The 21439-nt window shown below is 38.5% G+C and overlaps 1 protein-coding gene across 10 annotated transcripts in view; it reads right to left on the reverse strand.

Moving 5' to 3' along the window:
* The window catches only part of Caap1 (caspase activity and apoptosis inhibitor 1), a 602989-nt gene that overhangs the window by 483655 nt on the left and 97895 nt on the right, over window positions 1-21439 (reverse strand). For 8 of the 10 annotated variants that reach the window (XR_009228873.1, XR_009228869.1, XR_009228867.1 and 5 more), the window contains exon 6: window positions 5444-5545. Coding sequence is in view for 2 of the 10 variants with exons in the window: in XM_058586397.1 (XP_058442380.1) it covers window positions 5433-5545 (113 nt within the window). In the remaining 8 variants the exon portion in view is untranslated. Of the gene's footprint in view, window positions 1-205; window positions 1240-5260; window positions 5546-21439 lie in introns of those variants that run through there. The other 2 variants (XM_058586399.1, XM_058586397.1) reach the window with 2 other exon arrangements.

Raw genomic sequence — 21439 nt, forward strand, 5'->3', positions numbered from 1 at the left:
TGATAATAATTATGGTTCAATGCAAAGTCTACATGATAATTAGGAAGACATTAGCAGAGAAAGTCTGCTAATCTGAAAATTATGAAGCTATTTTCCACCTGTTGCCGCATGGATAGAGTTTTATCTCCAAAGAAAGGGCTTCAGCTTCTCAGCTCAGACTCAGAAAATAAAGATGTAGCCTGATGTTGCAGCTGGAATTAAATGGAAACTATAACTCCTGGACTCTTTTAATTTTTATTTTTAATTATGGCAACATACACATAACATAAAAAATGCCATCTACGCATTTTTAAGTTTACAGTTCTGTGACAGTAAGTATGTTCACTTACTTAATGAATCAGTATTCAGAACTTTTTTAATCTCAAAAAACTGAAATTGTGTTTATTATTAAACAACTCCACATTCCCTCTTCCCCAACCCCCAACAACCACCATTCTACTTTCTGTTAGTTTGACTAATCTGGGGACCTCATACAAGTGGAATCATACTGTATTTGTCTTTTTGACTGACTTATTTGACTTACCATAATGTCTCAAGGTTCATCCCTGTTATGGCATTCATCAGGATTTTCTTCCTTTTTAAGACTGTACAGTATTCCCAGTATTCCTTTATGTATATATAGCACATTTTGTTTATTGACCCATAAATGGGCATTTGGGTTTTTTTAAGTATTTTAAATTTTTTTTTTTTAGTCATGGGTGAACACAATAAATACCTTTATTTTATTTTTATGTGGTGCTGAGTATTGAACCCAGTGCCTCACACATGGTAGGTGAGCGCTCTACTACTGAGCCACAACCCCAGCCCCTGGGCATTTGGTTTGCTTTCACTTCTTGCCTATTGGTAATAACGCAGCTTTTAATACAGGTGTATAATTGTATTATGGTTTGTTTTTTGTTTTATTTTTGCAGTGCTGGGTATTGAACCAAGGTCTTGCACATGTGAGGCAAGCACTCTATCACTGAGGTGGATCCCCAACTCTTTTTATTTTGAGACAGGGTCTCACTAAGTTGCCTGGACTAGTCGAACTTGCAACATTCCTGCCTCAGCCTCTTAGAGTAGCTTGCATAGAAGTGTGTTACCACATCCTCTGGACCCTTCTTGATTTGATATAAATGTAAAATGAGCCATTTTCTGGGTCTGACCCTAAGATCAACCTCCAGCAATCCCAACGCATCAGCAATGCAGCTTCCTTCCACTGACCAACCAGTTTCCTCCTTGAAGTTGGCATGCTTCTTCCTGGGAAGGAGGTTAGAGAAGATTTAATAGTTACTGTGCCAACATGTGTCAGACCCTGTGCAGGGTGCATTTACCATCTATTTCTAATGAACTTTGACTCATATTTCCATTTTACAGATGAGGAAGCTAGGGCTCAGAGTCTAATAGTTTGCCTGCAGGCTCATAGTAGTAAACAGTTATACTGGATTGAAATCCAAAACTTGCCCCCTGTTAGACATAATAGGATATTGAGGCACAAGATGAAGCCACACCTACAAGAGTTCACAGTCAGCCAGGAGTAAACATGAAAATTTCAAAGTGAATCTCTGTGCACCTTAAAGTGGGAATCAGGAGACATAGATTCCAATCTCAGTGCCAGACATCATTATATTGGGTTTCCTTTAGACTCCAAATCTCTGAGATGTCACTGCACACATGCAAACTACAAACATTATCACAATCAATGTGATATCAGGAAACAAAAATGGGATCTAATTATAGATCCCATCACATGCTAAAACCTTGGTGCTTCAGCATCTTGATGCAATATGGAAGGCGAATACGTGCCTTGAAAGATTTGAGGCAAATTAAATGTTGTATGTACAAGAGTATGGTAAGTGGTTGTTAGTGTTGATAAAATAAATGGTTGTTAGGATTACTATACACAGGTTAGATACTGAAAAAATCAACAGCAAAGGTGTGAGGTAAAGACAATGACATACCAAAGTGCTTAATTTATGGTTTCAGGTGTATTTGTCCTTGTGGACAAATATAATCTTTTACTAGATATAATTTATTTTGCTATTCTAACTCCTGTGAGAATTAGACAGTGAGCTACTCTTGAAATTATGACAGGAAAAAGACATAGAACCCCTGTGGCTAGGAGGGGGTAAAAGTTTTATTGAATTGTGGAGTGGGAGAAGACCTTGAAAATCATGGAGTTTTGTGGTCCTCAAGCCTAGCCAATCATCAGAATCACCTAAGAGTACTTAAAAATACAGATTCCTGCCCAGTTAGTCCCCAGAGAGATTCTGATTCAGTAGGTAAATCTGTGGTTTTCCTACTAGACTCTTGAACTCCTACACTGATGACTCTCTTTTCTTCTTGTTTCCATTTCATGCCAGGCTACATCCATACTTAAAAAATAGTTTTCTGACTAATTTCACTTCTGGGTAGCTACCCAAAGAATTGATGGCAAGACTCAAACAAATATTTGTATACCCACTTTCATTGCAGCATTATTTAAAGTAGCCAAGTGTCCATCAACAGATAAGTGGTTGAGCAAAACATGGTAAAAACATCCAATGAAATATTAATCTTTCTTCAAAAGGAAGGAAATTCTGAAACATGCTACCACAGAGGTCTTATAGGTAGGGCTTCATCTTATGCCTCAGTATCTCATTGTGCCTAGGATGGGGCTAGGGTCATAATAAGGGGGATCAAGTGAGTGGAATGGGCACTGCAGATGAGAGGAGGAAACAGCTGGAATGGGGATGTTCTAAGTCAAGCCAGTCAGTCACAAAAGACAAATATTGGATGGACCACTTACATGAGACATCTGGAAGAAGCAAATTTATAGAGACAAAGTAGTGGTTGTTAGAGGATGAGGGAGGGAGGGAGGAATGGAAAGTTACTGCCAACGCATATGGAGAATGAGTTTGGGAAGATAAAAATTAATGTGATGGACGGTGGTGATGGCTGCTCAACAGTGTGAACATGCTTAATGCTACTGAACCATATACTTAAAAATGGTTAAGATGATAAATTTTGTAATCTATATTTTACCAAAAATAATAAAAATGAAAACAATAAACGAAGTCAATAAAAAATGAGTTTTCTGGTTGGAGGAATGGAGAGATTTATTTTGAGCATCCACCATCAACCAGGTTCTCTAAGTGCTAGGGAGATAATACTTTCCCTTCCAACAGCCCATGCCCCTTCTACAGAGAGAGCGGCCAGAATGTATCAATGAAAACCACCTACAATAGAAAACTGTTCTGACAGCCACCTACAAAATGTTTTGTGGAGTCAGAAAAGGAAGAAGTCAACTCTTACAGGAAAGGCTGGGGATAGTGGGAACCACTGAAGTTTTCTCAGAGAAAAGTAAAATAACACCGATGAATAGGGTCTGGCCTCCTCCTACTGACCTGGCACACTCTTTGGCTCCAGCCCCCTGCACCAGCCCCTCTGCTTTCAGGCCCTTTAGTGTCCTGAAGTCTCAGATTGAATTTCACCAGTTGTCTAACATTTTACAGTGGGCTTAGAAATTCTTCCTTGGACAGAAGTTTCTTCCTAGGCAGAGGTTAGGTCTTTCAGTAAAGTCTTTTTTATACCTAATATTCTACGGCTATTTGTGTTTTGTTTTCATCCACATATCTGTTGTTGAAAAAAAAGTTAACAGAAGATAATAAATAAAAAATGAAAAATATAAATCACCTGTAATCCCACTAGCCACCTCCAGAAATACTGATACACACACACATACACACACACACTTCTAAATTAATGGGAACCATTGTGCATTATCATTTTATAAACTGCTTTTTGCCCTCCACTCTTTTTACCTTAAATGCTGACTCCAAGATGTTTGTGGTTGGGGCCAGATTCCAAAATTCATGTCCCCAGGCACAATTCTCACCCCCAAGTTGTCTAACGGACTCAACTCCTGGAGGAGTAAGGCAGGGCCAGTGGATGGAAAGGCTAGGTGACTAAGATCGAGGGCAATGTGAGAACAATGGCCTCTCTTCTCCCCATGCCTGCGCCCTTCCTATTCTCTCCTCTCGCTGCTATCCCTCCAAACACAAGGCCCTGAAGTTCCAGCCCTTGTAGTATCCCTGCCCTGCCAGGATTCAGGCACGGTGCCATCACAGCAGATGGATGGGCGAATAGGTAGTCAATGTTCATTTCTGTGGACAAACAGGAGTGCAAGCGTGGATGTCGAAAACAGGACTCCTAGGTAAGCATTTATCCTTCAACACCCAAATCAAGACAGACAGAGTCAGAATTCTAGTTGAGGGACAGATTCCCTCTGACCCAAGAGGAACAGCTGTCATGTCTTGGGGAAAAAATGCTTTTGTTGAGAGCAAAGGGTAGCAATGTGGCCAAGGAGCTCTCTGGTGGGTTCCCTTCCAATTCTGCAGAATCCCTCTTCAAGCCAAAACCAGCTTGCTCTGCCCAGCCGGTGCCTGGCTAAGCAGGCCATTAGAATGCAGCGCCTCTCTCCACAGGCTCTCCAGATACATAAAGAGTCCATAACATTTGGGCTACAGCCCCAACTCATTATTTGCTATGAAAGTTTATGCAGCCACAAAATTAAATGGGAAAAGCACATTAGGAAGGGTTTGCAATCTTCTTAACTCATGCCTGACAACAGCAAAAGACCACAATGAAGCTGTCAGCTTTGTTATTCCCCTTCTCACTTTAAATCATAGCTAGTTCCTTAGGAGAAAGTTCCACACAAACACGAGTTTCTCACACTTTCTAGGGACTGTGCCCCTGTGCCCTGGCATCCTCCAAGAGAGTCATTTTTCCGTGACTCTGCTTGAACCCTCTGTTTCAGCTGCCAATTTACACAAGTCCCTGGGGCTGATTTCTATGGCCCCACTGGGTAATTTTAAGCAGGATATGAATATTCCCATTTACTCAAAGATCTTTTAGCAAGATCTTTTCTTTCACTAAATCATGGATTAGTTAACCATGGTATCAAGGCCTGTTTTTTCCATTGGAACACAGCCTCGTATTGATGTGTTGTCTATGATTGTTTTCACCCTACCAAGGGCAGAGTTGAAAAGTTGCAACACAGATTTTTATGACCAATAAAATTAAAAATATTCACTAATCTAGCCATTTGAAAAAGTTTGCCAATTCCTCTGCTATATCATTATATGTATCAACCTCTGTTGTTACTATCTATAAAAGAATTATTTGTTTATTGTAGAAGAGACCAGAAAGCAATGGTTATATGAGAGTTGAGGGATTATGGGTAATTTTATTTTCTTCTTTTCACATATGTGCATTTTCTAAAAATATTATGCTCTTTCTTATAGTTTAGAGGGAGGGTAAATTTAAAGAAAAGATGAATGGATGAATGCCTTTGCTATGGAAAAGAGAATCCACAGGATTGATTGCAGGTGTACAAATGATGCTTGTTTTAACATGTTTAATGCAGCTGTAACAAACTACCTATGATTGGGTAATTTATGAAGAGCAGAAAATTAGTTCTCACAGTTCTGGAAGCTGGGAAGTCCAAGATCAAGATGCAAGCAGTGGCATCCTCTGGTAAAGGCCTCATCTCTGTTCCCAAGATGGCATCTTGACACCGCAGCTTCTGGAGGGGAAGAACATGGCAGAGGACAAAAGAGCAACTAAGTCAAATACTGCCTAAAGCCTCTTTTATAAGGGTTTTAATCTCATTCATGAAGGAGGAGCCCTTACTCCTAACCAAGATTCAACATCTGATTTTGAAGGAAACATATTCAAACCATAGTAATGCTAAAACCAGACAAAATTTTTCCATTTTATTCCATGGGCAAAGGTAAATTTATTATGACATCAAGTTCAGGTTGTATATTAAGGTAGGGCATCTGAGAAGTGGTCACCAAGACATAAGAAAACTTTATTAGGAGAAGAGCCTGTGAGAGAAAATGAGGAGGGAGTCAAAGGAGGCGGAGATCAAAGCCACAGAGAAGGCAGGAAAGTTGGGTAGAGGTCTCTGAAAATGCAACTCATTTCCAAGAAGAGTTCAGCAAGGCTGGTGGGGAGTCCTTGAGTGAACCTCATTAGTCAGTAGAATCCTGTGTCTCCCAGGTACAGACCTGCTCTGTATCATTGGCAGCAGCCTTGGAAGGCCAGCCAGAATGATGCAGGGATAGATTTCCGAGACCAGTTGCTAGGCCTCCAATAATTAGTCAGAGATCTAAGAGACACATAGTCATGGTCACCTTGAAAAACTGAAGAACATGCACACAAAAATATGTGATTCTTTGCAATAAATCATTTTAAACCCTCAACTTAGCATATAAACAAGGTCCTAAGGAGATACAGACATTTGGGAAGCAGAATGGGCCCTAGAATTCCCTATTTCAATCTCCTCCCTTTATAGATAGGAAGATGGCATTTCAAATAGTCCACCCCATAGAAAATGGTCCAGTGTCTTATTCAGCCTAGTCTAGTTCATATTCTGAGCATACTTGATTCTAGAACTTGAGTTACCCTGAGAAATGGCAAAGTCCATGGGGTAGAGAGAGAGATATTTAGAGTGAAGAATGAGCCTAAAATATTGCTATCACTATTTAGCCTGGGCCCAAATTTATCAGTGATAAAATACTCAGGCAGAAGTCAAATGAAAACCCCATCCTCCATTTCTTAGAGACATACAAAATATCAGACCACGGCTGGGTGTTAAGAGTTTATCTAGACTGAACCTTTCAATTTACCAGAAAAAGCTGTGAAGCTAAAGAAACAACGAAGTAGCATTTATTAAGCATCCACTCCCTGAAGTAGTACTACCAACAGTGTCAAGATTCCACCATTGCTGGGAGGCATAGTAGCAGAAGGAAGTCTAAAGGGTTAAAGGGTTACTGTAGTTGTCCATATAATGATAGCAGGAATAGACATGAGAGGGGAAACTTACCACTTGGTCAAGCAAGAAAGCATAGAATCCAGGAACTGCAAAGGTAGACAGAGGTATTTCTAGACTGAAGGAGTCAGAGAAAGAGAAAGCCTTTCACTAAGCAGGTCAGCAAGGACAGGTGAGGATAGAAGTTGAAGAGAGCAGAGAAGCCAATGAGCAAAACTGGACTTGTACAGGTTGAGATGCTGTGGGGACATTCTTGTGCAGCCATCCAGCCAGGGGGTGAACATTCCAGTCTGCATCTCATTAGTAGGGACAAGGATAGATGAAGTCTGATGAATACCTGAGAGGGATCACTGAAGACTGCCCCAAACTAGACCAGTAAAGCGAGAGTCACATTGCAGAGCTGGGAGTGAGAAGATTGAAAAAGTGGAGTCCAGCCATGAAGGGAGGGAGAAGTGGGACAGTGGAATAACCATTTGAGGGGTGAAGGATGTAACTTGCTAACACTGGGCTTTTGTGAACCAATTTTGCTGTTGTCAGGTCCTTGGATACTTGACCCTCATTTCTACACCCGCTCTCATTCCTGATACTTAAATCTGCCTAATCTGGTCTCCAGGAAACTGCATCCTGTAGAATTCAACGCACTAAGGATTAAACAGGATTTTGTAAGCAAGCCTCAGCACAACTATTTGTAATAACTTGCTGTAAAAGGATGCTATCAGAAGCCAAACGACTCAGGATGTGGTCTCTTTCTGCCTCTATTCACAAAGACTTCATTTATGTCTTTTCTGAACCATTGCCTTAGAGGAAAAAAAGGGATTGTAGTTAAAAGGTATGTGTATGGCAAAGAATATTTTCTAATTTCTTAATAAATGAACCTATAAGCATAATCATATCTTGGAACTCTCCTTCTCTCTTACACACACACACACACACACACACACACACACACACACACAGAGAGATGTTATAGAAAGTCATATGAGGTTTTTCTAGCTCTGGGATAATCATTATGAGTAGCAATAATACAGTTTTCAAAATATTTTTGTGTTGGCTTTGTAGCAAATCTTAACTGTAAAGATGTTAAGCAGTAACCATTATATTACAAATAAAATCTACACCTGTCTCTGTCTAAAATGATACAGTTTATTATTGTTGTTGTTGCTATAAGAGAAAAGCAACCCTATAGGTATAACCCTTCACAAAAGAAAAATATCATGCTGGCAACTCATTATTTCAGGTTGTTATTATGTTAGGTGATAGCTTCTAGGTGAGAGGCACATACCTATAATGATCACATTAAGGCAGAACCTCATTAATAATAGATGAGATCTGATTATATCCATTCCTGATGTTACTTTAATAACCTGTGGCATTTTTGCAACAAAAATAATAATTTAAACCTTTTTGCTTTACAAAAAAAAAAATTATTCTTGGCACATCTTAGTACCAAGCTGGAGAAAATAGGCTGCTTTTGAATCAAGGAGCAGTCCCCGACTTGAATTCTTTCTGGTGCCTTTTAATAGAAAGAATTGACATTTCACAGAAATAATAATAATTTTAGACTGAATTTCTGGCATCTTAGAGATGTTGAGAGAAGGGACCTGATGGTTTTTCATTGTTGGGTACAGTGATTTTGGTTTTTTAATTGGATACCATCAACTTGTGTATTCATACCAGACCCAAATACCTTGAATTCCCTGAGTGTGGTGGGTCCTGTGCAGATTCATCTGTAAGAACGGAAAGAATCTCCTATATAAAGCAGTTGGCTTGCTATTGCTCAGTATTAGGAACTTTTGTTGCTGCTTTTCCTTTCCTAGTTTTGATTGAATGTTCCACCTCTTCTATAAGCATGAGGAAGGCTGAATGATGTCCACTCCACTTCAAAAAAAGAACTCCATGAATTACCTTAATATGGCAAATGAAATTTGCAGATATTTTCTAGGGATGCTGAAATGGGGAGATTCTGTCATGTAACTGGGTGAGTCTGGTATAATTACAAAGGCTCTTATAAGGGAAGAAGATGGTGTGATGACAGAAGCAAAGACTAGGATAAAGATGGAGGAAGGAGGAAGAAGCCAAGGAATATAGGCAGCCACTGGAAGCCAGAAAAAACAAAGAAACAGATTCTCCATCCAAGGCCTGCAGAAATTAGCAGAGCTGCCACACTTTGATTTTAGTCCCATAATAATCATTTCAAACTTCTGACCTGTAATTTACAAGAGAGTAAATTAGTATTGTTTTTAGCCACCAAGCCATTTGTGGTAATTTGTTATAGCAACAAATGGAAACTAATACTAATATACCCTGGGTTTTTCTGTTTGTTTCCTTGATTCCTCTTTTGAGAGGAAAGATTGTATAAATGAGAGGAAAAGAAAAAGAAATTCCAACAGATATCATTTTAATCTATGTGAGCTTGAATCAAGAAATCATAAAAACAATGGAAATCATAATTTTCCTATTGAAGATAGTTTGTGAAGGGTTATGGAAAATAACATCCCCAAGACAACCTCAAAAAGAACAGAAGGTCAGTGTGGCCCAGGAGGGGAGGGGAAATAAACATTAAACCTCTCCTAGTAAGTCTTCTTCCAGTAACAATGGGTCCTGAAGAGAAGAGGCCCTGTACGTTAACCTTCTCCCAGAGTCAATTAGTTCTGGAAGGAGGAAACAGAAAATAGTGAAACTCTGGGGAACAGTGAACCCCCAGGAAGAAGAAGAGCACTGGGTGGGATCCGAGTTTTCATCCCTCAGGATCTGAGCTCCTATCTCATCTCCTCCTGGTAATAATGAGTACCCAATTTTTTACAACTGCTTTCCTGAGTTAAATTTTTAACCTGCGCAACTAGTTTCCTGACTGTCTGATTGGCACATCCTTTGTCTCCAATGATTAAATCACCCTCATTGTACCCTACAAAACTCAAACCCCTTCTGTAACTGGTGGCCATTTTCTACCAGAAAGTGAGCCCCTCTGGTGCCTGATTGATTGGATCTATGAATAAATAAACGTCATCATCGAATCTGTTGAGGTCTGCACCTGTCTAGGTTATTTGTGCTTATGATTTGCTTATTATAGAACAGGAAAAAAGAAGAAACAGCTACCATTGACATTCTGCTATTTTTCCATCCAGTCTCTTTGTGTGTTTTTTGTAGACTTGAGTATGCCAGGGTGTGGGAAATAATCACGCACAACAGGTATTTGTTGCCATTCCACAGATGAGGAATTTGAGGTTCACAAAAGTTAAAGCAATTTTACCTGGTCATATTGCTCATGAAGAACAGAGCCAGGTTTCCCTTTTAACCACAACAAGTGAAGTCATTGGGTGGTAATTAAACTGTGAGGGGGAAGATCCATTAATTTTGATGTAGGCTTTAAGATCCTACTGCCAGAGATAACCCAAAGAAGCAGAAGCTTTTGAATAAAGTGCCAACAAGAAGGGCCCATCTTTTTTTCCTCAAGTTGACTCTAGTATTAACAGCCTGGTGAGGTTGCGGGGACAGTAGGTAGCTGTATGAGATGAAGACATTATACGTTAAAATCCCCTTTGGTCTCATCAGCAGAACTACTTCATCATTAGAGCCAAAGGGAGGTAGGATTCTTTTTTTTTTTTTTTTTAAGCTTCATGGAATCCTCCAGATAAGTTCTCATGGTGCTTATGTAAGAGGTGAAGCATCAAACAATACTACATTACTCTATTTTCTTCCATTTAAATGTACTTTATTATTATTATTTTCTTTTCGAAGAAAAATTGGAAGAGGGGAGGATGGCAGGATGCAAGGAGGGAGGGGAGTTTGTCAAGCCCTCTGCAATGGTAAAGGTTGATTAACACGCTCTCACGATTTTGCATATTGGTTAGTCTATAGGCTTCTTTTCTATTATTATTCATTAAACATTTCTATTTGCATCAAACAGTTGGGAATTGCTTGCATTTAACAGTTTAATGCCTGTGTAGTCAGTGATGTAGAGAAATTAATGTAAATGAAAATAAATTGAGTATTATGCCCAGTAGGAAAGCACCCCAGCCTGTATCCCTCATCTAATTCACTGCCTAAGCCAGAATGCAGAACTTCCTAATGCACTGTAATTTCCTCATTGTAAGGTGCAAAATACAGCTTCCATTAATGGTCAATTTGAAGGATGTTTCATAAAAAACATCCACATCCTGTGAGCTACTTGGGAAGCTAGTGTCCTCTATATGGATTCTGGCTGGAACATTTATCCTAAAAGCAATTTGGGGAGAGAGACAATAGGCAATAAAGCTAAATCATTCAAGAGACATCAGAGGGCTCTCCTCTGCACCTGGGTGGTAGATCTGGGCTGTGGCCAAGACTGTTCTGTCTATTTAGAGTGACTTCTCCCTCCTTCAAGGTCATTCTCCCAGTAAAGCAGAAAAGGAAATGGGGTTGAAATTGAAATGAGATCTCTGAACCCTGTACACAGAAAGTCCAAAGCTTCTGTGCTTCTCACATTTCTCTTTTTATGTCACAGTCTTATTCCTCATATTTCCATGGTGGGGGTTCTGGCTGTTTCAGGGAACATGAAAGGATTTGCTTATGTTTATGTTAGGACCCATCAGTTCAGAGGAAAAATGGATACAGAAAAGACTGGAAGGAAAATTATTGTCTCCAAGTTATAGATAACTATGAAAAGTATATTATTATACATTCTTCTGTATTAGCCTAATTTTCCCCAATAAACATCTATCATTTTTATAATTAGAAAAACATTTAATAAAGTATATTCTATCTTGAATCACTTTTGTTCTACTTGAAACAAGGAGATTTTTGACTAACTGGTCACTCACTCACACTTTTCACCAAAATTTATTAAGTACCTACTGGACCCAATTCTCTGTTAGTGCTAGGAATACATAGATAAATAGGACTTTGTCCTTACCTCAAAGAGACATTTGATCAAAATATAAACAAACTTATTTTCTTCCGACAATTTATTTTGCATTTTATTCTATGCTAGATACTTGCCATTTTCATGCTTTACCTCCTTTCTTCATCTGTAAAATGGAAATAATATGAGAGTGGCTATGAAGGTTTACCTTTGGAGCACAGAGATAAAAAATGTAACATGTGCAGGGAAACATTAGTGCCAGAGAAGTTGTGGTTCAAGGCAAGCGACTCACCAGAGAAGAAAATTCAACCAAGATGGGACTGCAGATTGGTGCAGCCAATTTGGAAAGCAGTATGGAGATTTCTTGGAAAGCTGGGAATGGAGCCACCATTTGACCCAGCTATTCTCCTTCTTGGTCTATTCCCTAAAGACCTAAAAAGAGCATGCTACAGGGACACTGCTACATCGATGTTCATAGCAGCACAATTCACAATAGCAAGACTGTGGAACCAACCTAGATGCCCTTCAATAGATGAATGGATAAAAAAAATGTGGCATTTATACACAATGGAGTATTACTCTGCATTAAAAAATGACAAAATCATAGAATTTGCAGGGAAATGGATGGCATTAGAGCAGATTATGCTAAGTGAAGCTAGCCAATCCCTAAAAAACAAATGCCAAATGTCTTCTTTGATATAAGGAGAGTAACTAAGATCAGAGTAGGGACGAAGAGCAGGAGAAGAAGATTAACATTTAACAGGGATGAGAGGTGGGAGGGAAAGGGAGAGAGAAGGGAAATTGCATGGTAATGGAAGGAGACCCTCAGGGTTATACAGTGGAGGGGGTAGAGAGAGAGGAGGGGAGGGGAGGGGAGAGGTGGGGAGGGGGGATGGTGGAGGATGGGAAAGGCAGCGGAGCACAACAGACACTAGTATGGCAATATGTAAATCAATGGATGTGTAACTGATGTGATTCTGCAATCTGTGTATGGGGTGAAGGTTCATAACCCACTTGAATCAAAGTGTGGAATATGATATGTCAAGAAATTTGTAATGTTTTGAACAACCAACAATAAAAAATTAAAAAAAAAAAAGAAAATTCAACCAAGAGATTTTATTGTGGGGCTTCCCGAAGGGTAAGAAAAGGAGAGGAAGAGAGCCACAGCAGCGTGAGCCAGCAAGCTTCAGCTTAAGAAGGGTTGCTTTGATGACGTGGCGGGTGCTGATTGGCAGGGTGACTCAGGAACCAGCGAGTGAACACTGTGTCCTGTGAGGATTGGTCAAGAAAACTTTTGACTTTGGCGTCCTTCAGCTTGGCACCCATCATATAACGTGATGTTCTTCTCCAGAGCCGGAAACTTAACTTCAGCAGGAGAAAACAGATGGGGGAAATAAAACCAAAAGGCAAGGTCTCCCACACACCCAACATGTGGAGTATCTGTTCTCAGAGGTGCTAAGCCCATCAATAAGACCCACCCATCTTGGATTGTGCTGACATTTTCCTATTTTAATTGTGAGGTTGACTTTGAGAGTTCTCTCACGACCATGATTTTCCAGAATGTAAGTTGGATGACACTGAGGAAATTTTCTTAAGTGACCAATTAGACAACATGTCACTTTAATGTGAAATAATTGAGTTCTAGAAAGTTTCTCATGTACAGGAGTCTATAATATTAAAAAAAAAAAAAAAAAAAAAGCAACTTCCACCCACGAACCTCTTTCCCCTAATACCTAGGACCCACTGGACCTAATGGATAAATATATCCCTTTTATTTTTCAACTCAGCCAATCTACCATGGCCCTGAGCAGAACCCATAAATCCACCTATAATTTATTAAAGACTTTCAGGGCACTCTATTCAACCAGTCCACACAGACAGCATGCTTTGTTAAAAAAAATGATCCCATCACCAAAAATGAGAAAATACAACTCAGGGCCACAATAGGTTTTGAGTGACTGCATTTAAATGTTTATGAACTGGAATCCCAAGTATGTCTTGGTGCTGACAGGAGAACAGATCTGCATTTAGCCACAATTGATGGAATGTGTATCCAGGGACAGTTATCAAGAGACCATTGAACATAATTTCATCTACAAATTTCCCTGCATTGGAGGACCTGCAACTTCTAGGGTAAAATTAAAACTAATACACACTCAGATTTTCTGTATAATTTTAATTTTTTATTAGCTCTTGCTCTTTTTGCATCTTGAGTCCTTTTATGAAGAAATGCTTCATGAGAACACCACTTGGGAACAACCCTAGCATTAATATGTTGTTTTCCACTCTGTGTATATTTTTACCCAGGGTCCAGTAGAGGAAAGAGAAGTAATACATAGATTTCTTTACAGGGAGTAGGAAGAGTGAATCACTAAGAATGCACAACTCCAACATCAGAAAAATCTCTGGGGTCTGGATAAGTAAGAAGAGTGGCTAATATGGCTTGGATACATCTCCCAGATTTATATATTGGAAATTTAATACCCACTGCAAAAGTGTTGAGAGGTGGGAACTTTAAGACCTCATATAAAGTCATGAGGGTTTTCCCTCATGAATGGATCAATGCTACCATTGCAGGAGTGGGTTAGTTTTCCCAGAAGTGGGTTCCAGATTAAAAAATAAAAATAAAAAACCAACATGAGGTCTGCCTTTTTTCCCTTCTTTCTTGTCCTCTCATTTTTTAATCTCCCACCATGTGAGGACACAGTAGGAAGACTCTCACCAAATGTTGGCACCTTGATAAGGGACTTCCCAGCTTCCAGTACTGTGAAGAATAAATTTCTTTTCTTTTTCAAATTACCTAATCTGTGATATTGTATTACAGCAACACCAAATGTCTAAGACAGTGGCTAAACAAGACCAAGAAAATTTTGAGCCTTCAATGGACTTGGTATCTTCCAACATTTTCTAGACTGCCAATGACAAAACTAGAAAGGCCCCCTAGATTCCAAATGGACATGTTATATTCTAGGCAATTTGTTAGACAATATCACTTCTATTATTGCCACATGCAAAGGGCTCAGACTTTAAAGGAAGGAGACTTAACTATCTTTTGTAGTCGGAGAATGTGACAGAACCTAAAAAGGTGACTTCTAGTATTGTGAGACCAAGGGTTAGAGGTCAGTTGGCCAATCGTGTGAAAAGAACTAGCTGCTACTTGAGAGCTATCACGAATGTTCAGAAGTATTTCCAGTGGCTATGAAAACAGAAAGAGAAGAAGAGCAAGTACAAGTCCTAGGAGAACCTTGAAGGTGACAAATATGCTAAGGTCATCTCCTGGGATGCCTGCACAGTGTGATATCTGTTACTTTGAAAATAGACCATGATCCTCAGTAGGACAAACCCAGAAGCTGAACTTTGTCAGGATCCTGAGAATGAATCCATATCTTGCAGTAAATAAGTTGAAGAAACTAATGTATAGAATCAGAATACCAACATATTTTTTCACAATGAGAAATTAGTACCAAAAATGCTAGAATACATAAAGTCAACTTTACCATTGTTTTATGACCCTTTACACAGATTTGTGTACTTAAAAATAAGTAATAGAAAACCAACTCAAATTTCATTAAATAATTTTTAAATTATTAACTTATATAACTTAAAAAAATCTGTAGTACGGAGTTCTTCAGACAAGACTTGATCCAACACCTTAAGGCTATCACCAAGAATTATAGTTCTGCCCATATATCAGTTCTATATTCCATTATATTAGTACCCTGCTAGTACAACTGCTCATGGCTATGTAATGGCTGTTAGTAGCAGTAAGATGATATTCATTTTTCTATTCAATTTTGGTAAAAGAAGGAAGGCTTCTTTCTGCCCTACCATCAAATAAAGATTCTAACCTTCACCTTGATTGGACTAACTTAGAAAAGAATCTGTCCCGTGAACTAATCTCTTAGTCAGAGGGTTGATTTAGGGTTTGATCACTGTCTGTGAATCAATCACTGTGACAAAGAGTATGGGTTTATGGCTTATCTCTGAAGTTTAGGGATGGGAGTATCCCCCAAACTGCAATACAATGCTATATAGTATAAACAGGATGCTCAGGAGACAACTAGTTTACATATGTTAGGGAGCCATACCACAATCAAAAGGTTGATTTGTGAAAATGGAATCAGAAGAAAGAAATCCAGACACACAAAATGTTTAATGACTTCAAGATAAATAAGAGATGCACCTAACTCTCTACATGGGTGTCCTTGCTAAGGGTACTAGAAAGTCCACTAACTTCTGCTTTATCAATGTGCCTGATAATGAAATGAAGAAAAGACAAATACTGTATAATTCCACTTATAGGAGGAACATAGAATAGTCAAATTTATACATGTAGACAGAAAGTAGAATGGTAACTGCCAGAAGGTATGGCAGGGAGCAGAAGGAATTGTTATTTAATGGGTTAGAGTTTCAGTTTTGCAAGATGAAAAGAGTTTGGATTTGAATATTGATGATGGTTACACAACGATATGAAAGTACTGAAGACTACCAAACTAACTCTCCACTTAAAAATGGTAAAGAACGTTGTGTATGTCTTACCACAGTTTAAAAAAATGAATGAATGGGTGTGTTATGGGCAAAACTTACAGACCTTTTAATTGAATTTAGGAATCTGTAAAGTGTTGCACATTTGTTTTAAATTTGAAAGAGCAATAATTGCTGCAAAAGTGATAAGGTCAAACACAACAATGGCACACAAAGAAAACATGTCAACATTTGTGCTCAAGGAATTCCCCTAATATCTTACCATCCCCTGGTTAAAGCTGGAGATGTCAGAATTAAACCTGCATAACTGGAGACCATTTAAATTATGCTGCAGGAGACAGAGCTCCAATGTCCTGCGACTTCAGGTATTTATAGCTGGGAGATGACAGAGATCACCTGACCCAGCTGCTTTGAAAATGAGCAAGGCCTTGCCAGAATGAAAAAAAAAAAAAACTTTGTTCTCAGGGCCAGTCTTCTGGGAAGTTTGCATATCAGCATTGGAGCCAAACAGTAGAACTCCAGGCTCTCTCTGCAGGATCAGCTTATTACAAGACCACTGGAGCAGAAATTGCTGGAGGCATCTGGTAGAGAAACTGGCTTGCCTCTCCTCACCATCCCATATCCAGGTGCTTAGAGGAAGCCCCCATGTGCTAACCAAAACATGCACCATATTTCAAAAAAAAAAAAAAAAAACATAGTATGACAGAGAAAAAGACGTCACTGGTAGCTGAAGTAGCACTTCCAAGGCCTGGGAAAAGAACTGTTGGCAATAGAACAAGCCAAGGGTGAAGGAAGTTTACAGTAAGTGTGAGTGCCTGGTGGGGTCTAAAAGCCATGCAAAACTGTAACCGGGCTGTGGTTCTCTCAGCATGAGGAATGTTGCTCCATAGAGCTCTTTATTACATTTACTTTGATTTCTTTACTATGTGGGTACTGCATATCTGATAACCAAACTCTAAAACTCCATGTGGCCACTCAGCTAAAGTGGCTGAAGTACAGTTATGGATATTCCCACAAAAGAGTAGTTCTAACACTTATAACTAAAGTATAAATATTTCACTTACTTCTTAATAATTCTTATAGAATTAAATGCCATCATCTTCCCTTGAATTACCATTTTTTACAGGAGGGAGTAAGTCCTTCAGAGGAATACAAAATACAACCCGGTGATGAATTAGTGTTTTATGTTTTATCGTGAGTGCAATACTTAACACACATTTTTTTTAACAATGGTTTGTATTATTTCTGGTGGCAAAGTAACCTCAGTGTTTTGAGGTTTAATAAGTGTAGGACATGGTGTAAAATTCTTTATATACATCAGTTCCTCCAACTCTTAAAATACAGATCAGTGCCATCGTTACCAGTTTACAGATGAAGATATCAAAGTTCCAAGTATTTAGTAACTTGCCCAGGATCACATAATTAAGTAAGAGATTCAAACTGAAATCTGTCAGAGCCAAAACAAAAACTAAAAAAAGCTCCTATTCTTAATCATCATCATGGTTAAACAAAACTGTTTATTTATTGGACCAATGAAGCCTTGGTGAGTTTTGTACGAGAACACTTCTCTAGGGGAATCTAGACAAAGCTGGATGTTGGAAAATGCATAGACTGTTTACCTTTTGGGTGAAATAGATGCCAAAACTTTCATCAGGAGAGGAAATGGAAACTGTATTTCTAATTCATGAGTCCCCATGTTTCCAACCTGAGCTTTTGAAGCCTCCTTCTAATCAATATTACCTGTATAACACAGAATTTAGGCAGAGGTTAACAGGCCTGGATTCAAATTTCAATTCTCCTTAGATCAAGTTGCCTAATTCACTGAGTCTCAGTTTTCTTATCCATAAAAATAAGCATTATAATAAGGTAAGGTTATTAGTTCTTATTTGAAGAAACTTCTCTGGGGGTTAATGATGTTGAATATGCTTGTCAGTGGTATACCTTCATTGGCAAATTTTTCATGTTTTACCCATTTTTAAAAATTGGATTGTTGGTCTTCTTAATGTTGAGTTTTGAGATTTTTAATGTAAAATGAAACCTATTTGTACATGAATGTTCATAGCAGTTTTACTGGTAATACCCCCAAACTAGAAATAACCCAAATAACTATCAAAAACTAAATGGAGAAACGAATTGTAGTATATCCACATAATAGAATATTATTCATCCATAAAAAGGAATGAAATATAGATACATGCTACAACATGGATGAATCTCAAAATAATTCCAGTGAGTACAAAAAGACAAAAAAAGTGCATGGTATATGATTCTATTTATACAAAATTCTAGAAAATTCAAACTAATGTACAATGACAGAAGCAGATCAGTAGATGCCTACAACAGGTAGAGGGGTATGAATGGTTAAGAGAAGAGAAATACAAAAGGGCACAAGGAAACATTCAGGTATGATGGATATATTCATTGTCTTCATCATGGAGATAGTTTCCTGGGTGTATATACACATGCTCAAATGTACCAAATGATACTCTTTAAATATATGCAGCTTATTGTATATCAATTACATCTCATTAAAGCCTGTTGAACTTAATAGCACCCAAGATTCACCTTTGCCCTGTGAATTGTTCCTGATGCAGAGGAGGGGTACTATGTTAGTCAGCTTTTTGTCTCTGTGACTAAAATATTCAACAAGAATAACTTCAAGGAGGAAAAGTTTATTCTGACTCGTGGTTTAGAGTTCAGTCCATCGTCGGCCAACTGCATAGCTCTGGGCTTGAGGTGAGGATATATATCATGGCAGAAGGGCATGGCAGAGGAGAACTGCTCACCTCATGATAGTCAGGAAGCAGAAAGAGAGCATGGAGCCAGGGACAAAATATATAATCGCCAAGGCACAACCTCAGTGATTCACTTCCTCTAGCCACACCCCACCTGTCTACAGTTCCCACCCAGTAATTCATTCAAACTATGAATCCATCAAATGGATTAATCCACCAATTCAGTTGCAGCTCTCATAATCTAATCATTCTTACTCCTATATTAATACTGGAACTTTTAGAGTCACCTCATAACCAAACCATAGCAGATCCCCAGTAGCCATGCTTGTACTACATGCCCCTGCCTCCCTGACCAGAGCTGATGCACCTGATGGAAGATCACTAGAGATGAGAAACAAAGTTGTTAATGTTCTAAAGATCCATTATGTTCTGCTTCTAAGATCCTGGAGTTGCTCTGGCTTGGTCCATCCAAAGACCTGTTGTTTTAATTTTTAGATGTCAGGATCTCAGTGTTCAGTCAATATAGTCTACCCAGAGTTGGTTTATGCTGACAGAAACCTTGGGGTGGGGGACATGAAATTAACATTTAATTCATTTTACTGATATATTATTGTGCTTTATATAACACATGGCCATATCCCTATTCAAAATAGAATGTTTAACCAGCAAGGTGAGTCATTCATCCATACCTTCATTTAATAAAATTTTATCCAATGGTGTCTTATGTGCCAGGCACTGTACATTTTAACATCTCACTCAAATTGTACAACAGCCTATATAATGATCTCGTGTTCACAGGTGAAAAGGCTCAGGTTCAGGAGTTCAATAACTCACTTAAAGTCAAAGAGTTCCTGGTAGGTACTATATCCAGGATTTGAGACCAGGTCTGTCTAACTCCAGAATCCAAACTTTTCTCACTATCCAAATTCTGTTCCCCAGTAGTAGTAAGCCCTCACAATAGGCAGAGAGTTCCTAATGTCCAGGCATTGTGGCTTGTGGCTTTGAGATCCAAGGATCCCATGATGTTTCCTTCAATCAGCCTCAAGACTAACAAGTGTCAGCTTACTGCAGCACAAGGGTGTGGCCTTACAGGGCTCCCCCTGGAAACAGCTGAATTATTTATTCTGGAGGGCAAAGACAAGTGGGATCTTCCCCCGCATGTTGATATCTGCTATCTAGTAATCAAAATTACTATTGAGTGACAAAGGGCTAGCAAAATTCTGAAACTAAAAATGGTCAACCAAAATCACAGGAAAGGCCCAATCAATGCCACCCTGAGACATGAGTCAAAAGATAATGGGGCTATAATAGTCTTCCCAAGAATTCATTGGAACTTGGAACACTTATGAAAATCTTAGGCTTAAAGCTGTACTTTTTCATGGCTGCACCACCAATAATTTCAATTGCACTGGCTCAGGTTAAAGCCAGAAACTTCACAATGCTTTCTTTTCCTCAGGGAAGTAAGTCTAATAGAGCAGGAGGAGATTTTCACTTGCATTTTTTAGAGATTTCAGTATAGTTTAAAAGTATTACTCTTGAATTAAAAAAAATAAATAAGAAGAGTGGAGAATCCTTTGGTCTTTACATAACATGGTCTTCCTTGTGATCTACCTGTAGAAATATGAAAAGCGCCCAAAGCTCAAATGCATTGAAAATCATCACAGTGTCATTTTTTTAGTTAATTTATTTATTTTAATTAGGTATACATAACAGCAGAATGCATTTTGATTCATTGTACATAATTGTGGCACAACTTTTCATTTCTCCGGTTGTACATGATGCAGCGTCACACCATATGTGCAGTCATACATGTACCTAGGGTAATGATGTCCACCTCATTCCACCATTTTTCCTGCCCCCATACTCCATCCCCACCTCTCCCTCCCCTTTGCACAGTGACATTTGTAAGAGGAAAAAAAAAATTACAACCACTATTCAAAAATCTGCTAATGTTAACCAATAGTACATTCACATGATAAAAATTATGCACACATTAAAATGTTTTCAAACACTAAAATGATATAGGTAATATGATTTGCTAAATGATAAATGCAATCCAATCCTAAAATGTGTGTGGTATATGTTAAATTGAAGCATTGAGAAAAGAATGTACATAAATATTAAAGCAGTATTGTCTGAGCATGGGTAAAATATTTTCCCTCTTATTTTTATATTTTATCAATTATTAAGATACATATATGGGGCTGGGGTTGTGGCTAAGCAGTAGAGTGTTTGCCTAGCACATGAGAGGCCCTGGGTTCGATCCTCAGCACTACATAAAAATAAATAAAATAAAGATATTGGGAAAAAAAAAAGACACATATAAGCTAAATGTAATGTGGTATCCCCAATTAGATCCTAGAAGAGAAAAATGATATTAGTAAAAAACCTTGTAAAATCAGAATAAAGTCTGTAGTTTAGTTATTAGTAATATACCAATGGTACTATCTTAGTTTTGATAAACAAATATGCCATGCTTATGTGAGATATAACATTAGGGGAGGTTGAGTGAAGGATATGTGGGAACTCTCTATGCTATCACTGCAACTTTTCTATAAATATAAAATTTTCTTAAAATACATA

Source organism: Marmota monax, unplaced genomic scaffold (assembly GCF_021218885.2).
Source record: "Marmota monax isolate L192 unplaced genomic scaffold, Marmota_monax_Labrador192_F-V1.1 WCK01_AAM20220418_F8-fsc00033, whole genome shotgun sequence".
Taxonomy (NCBI): domain Eukaryota; kingdom Metazoa; phylum Chordata; class Mammalia; order Rodentia; family Sciuridae; genus Marmota; species Marmota monax.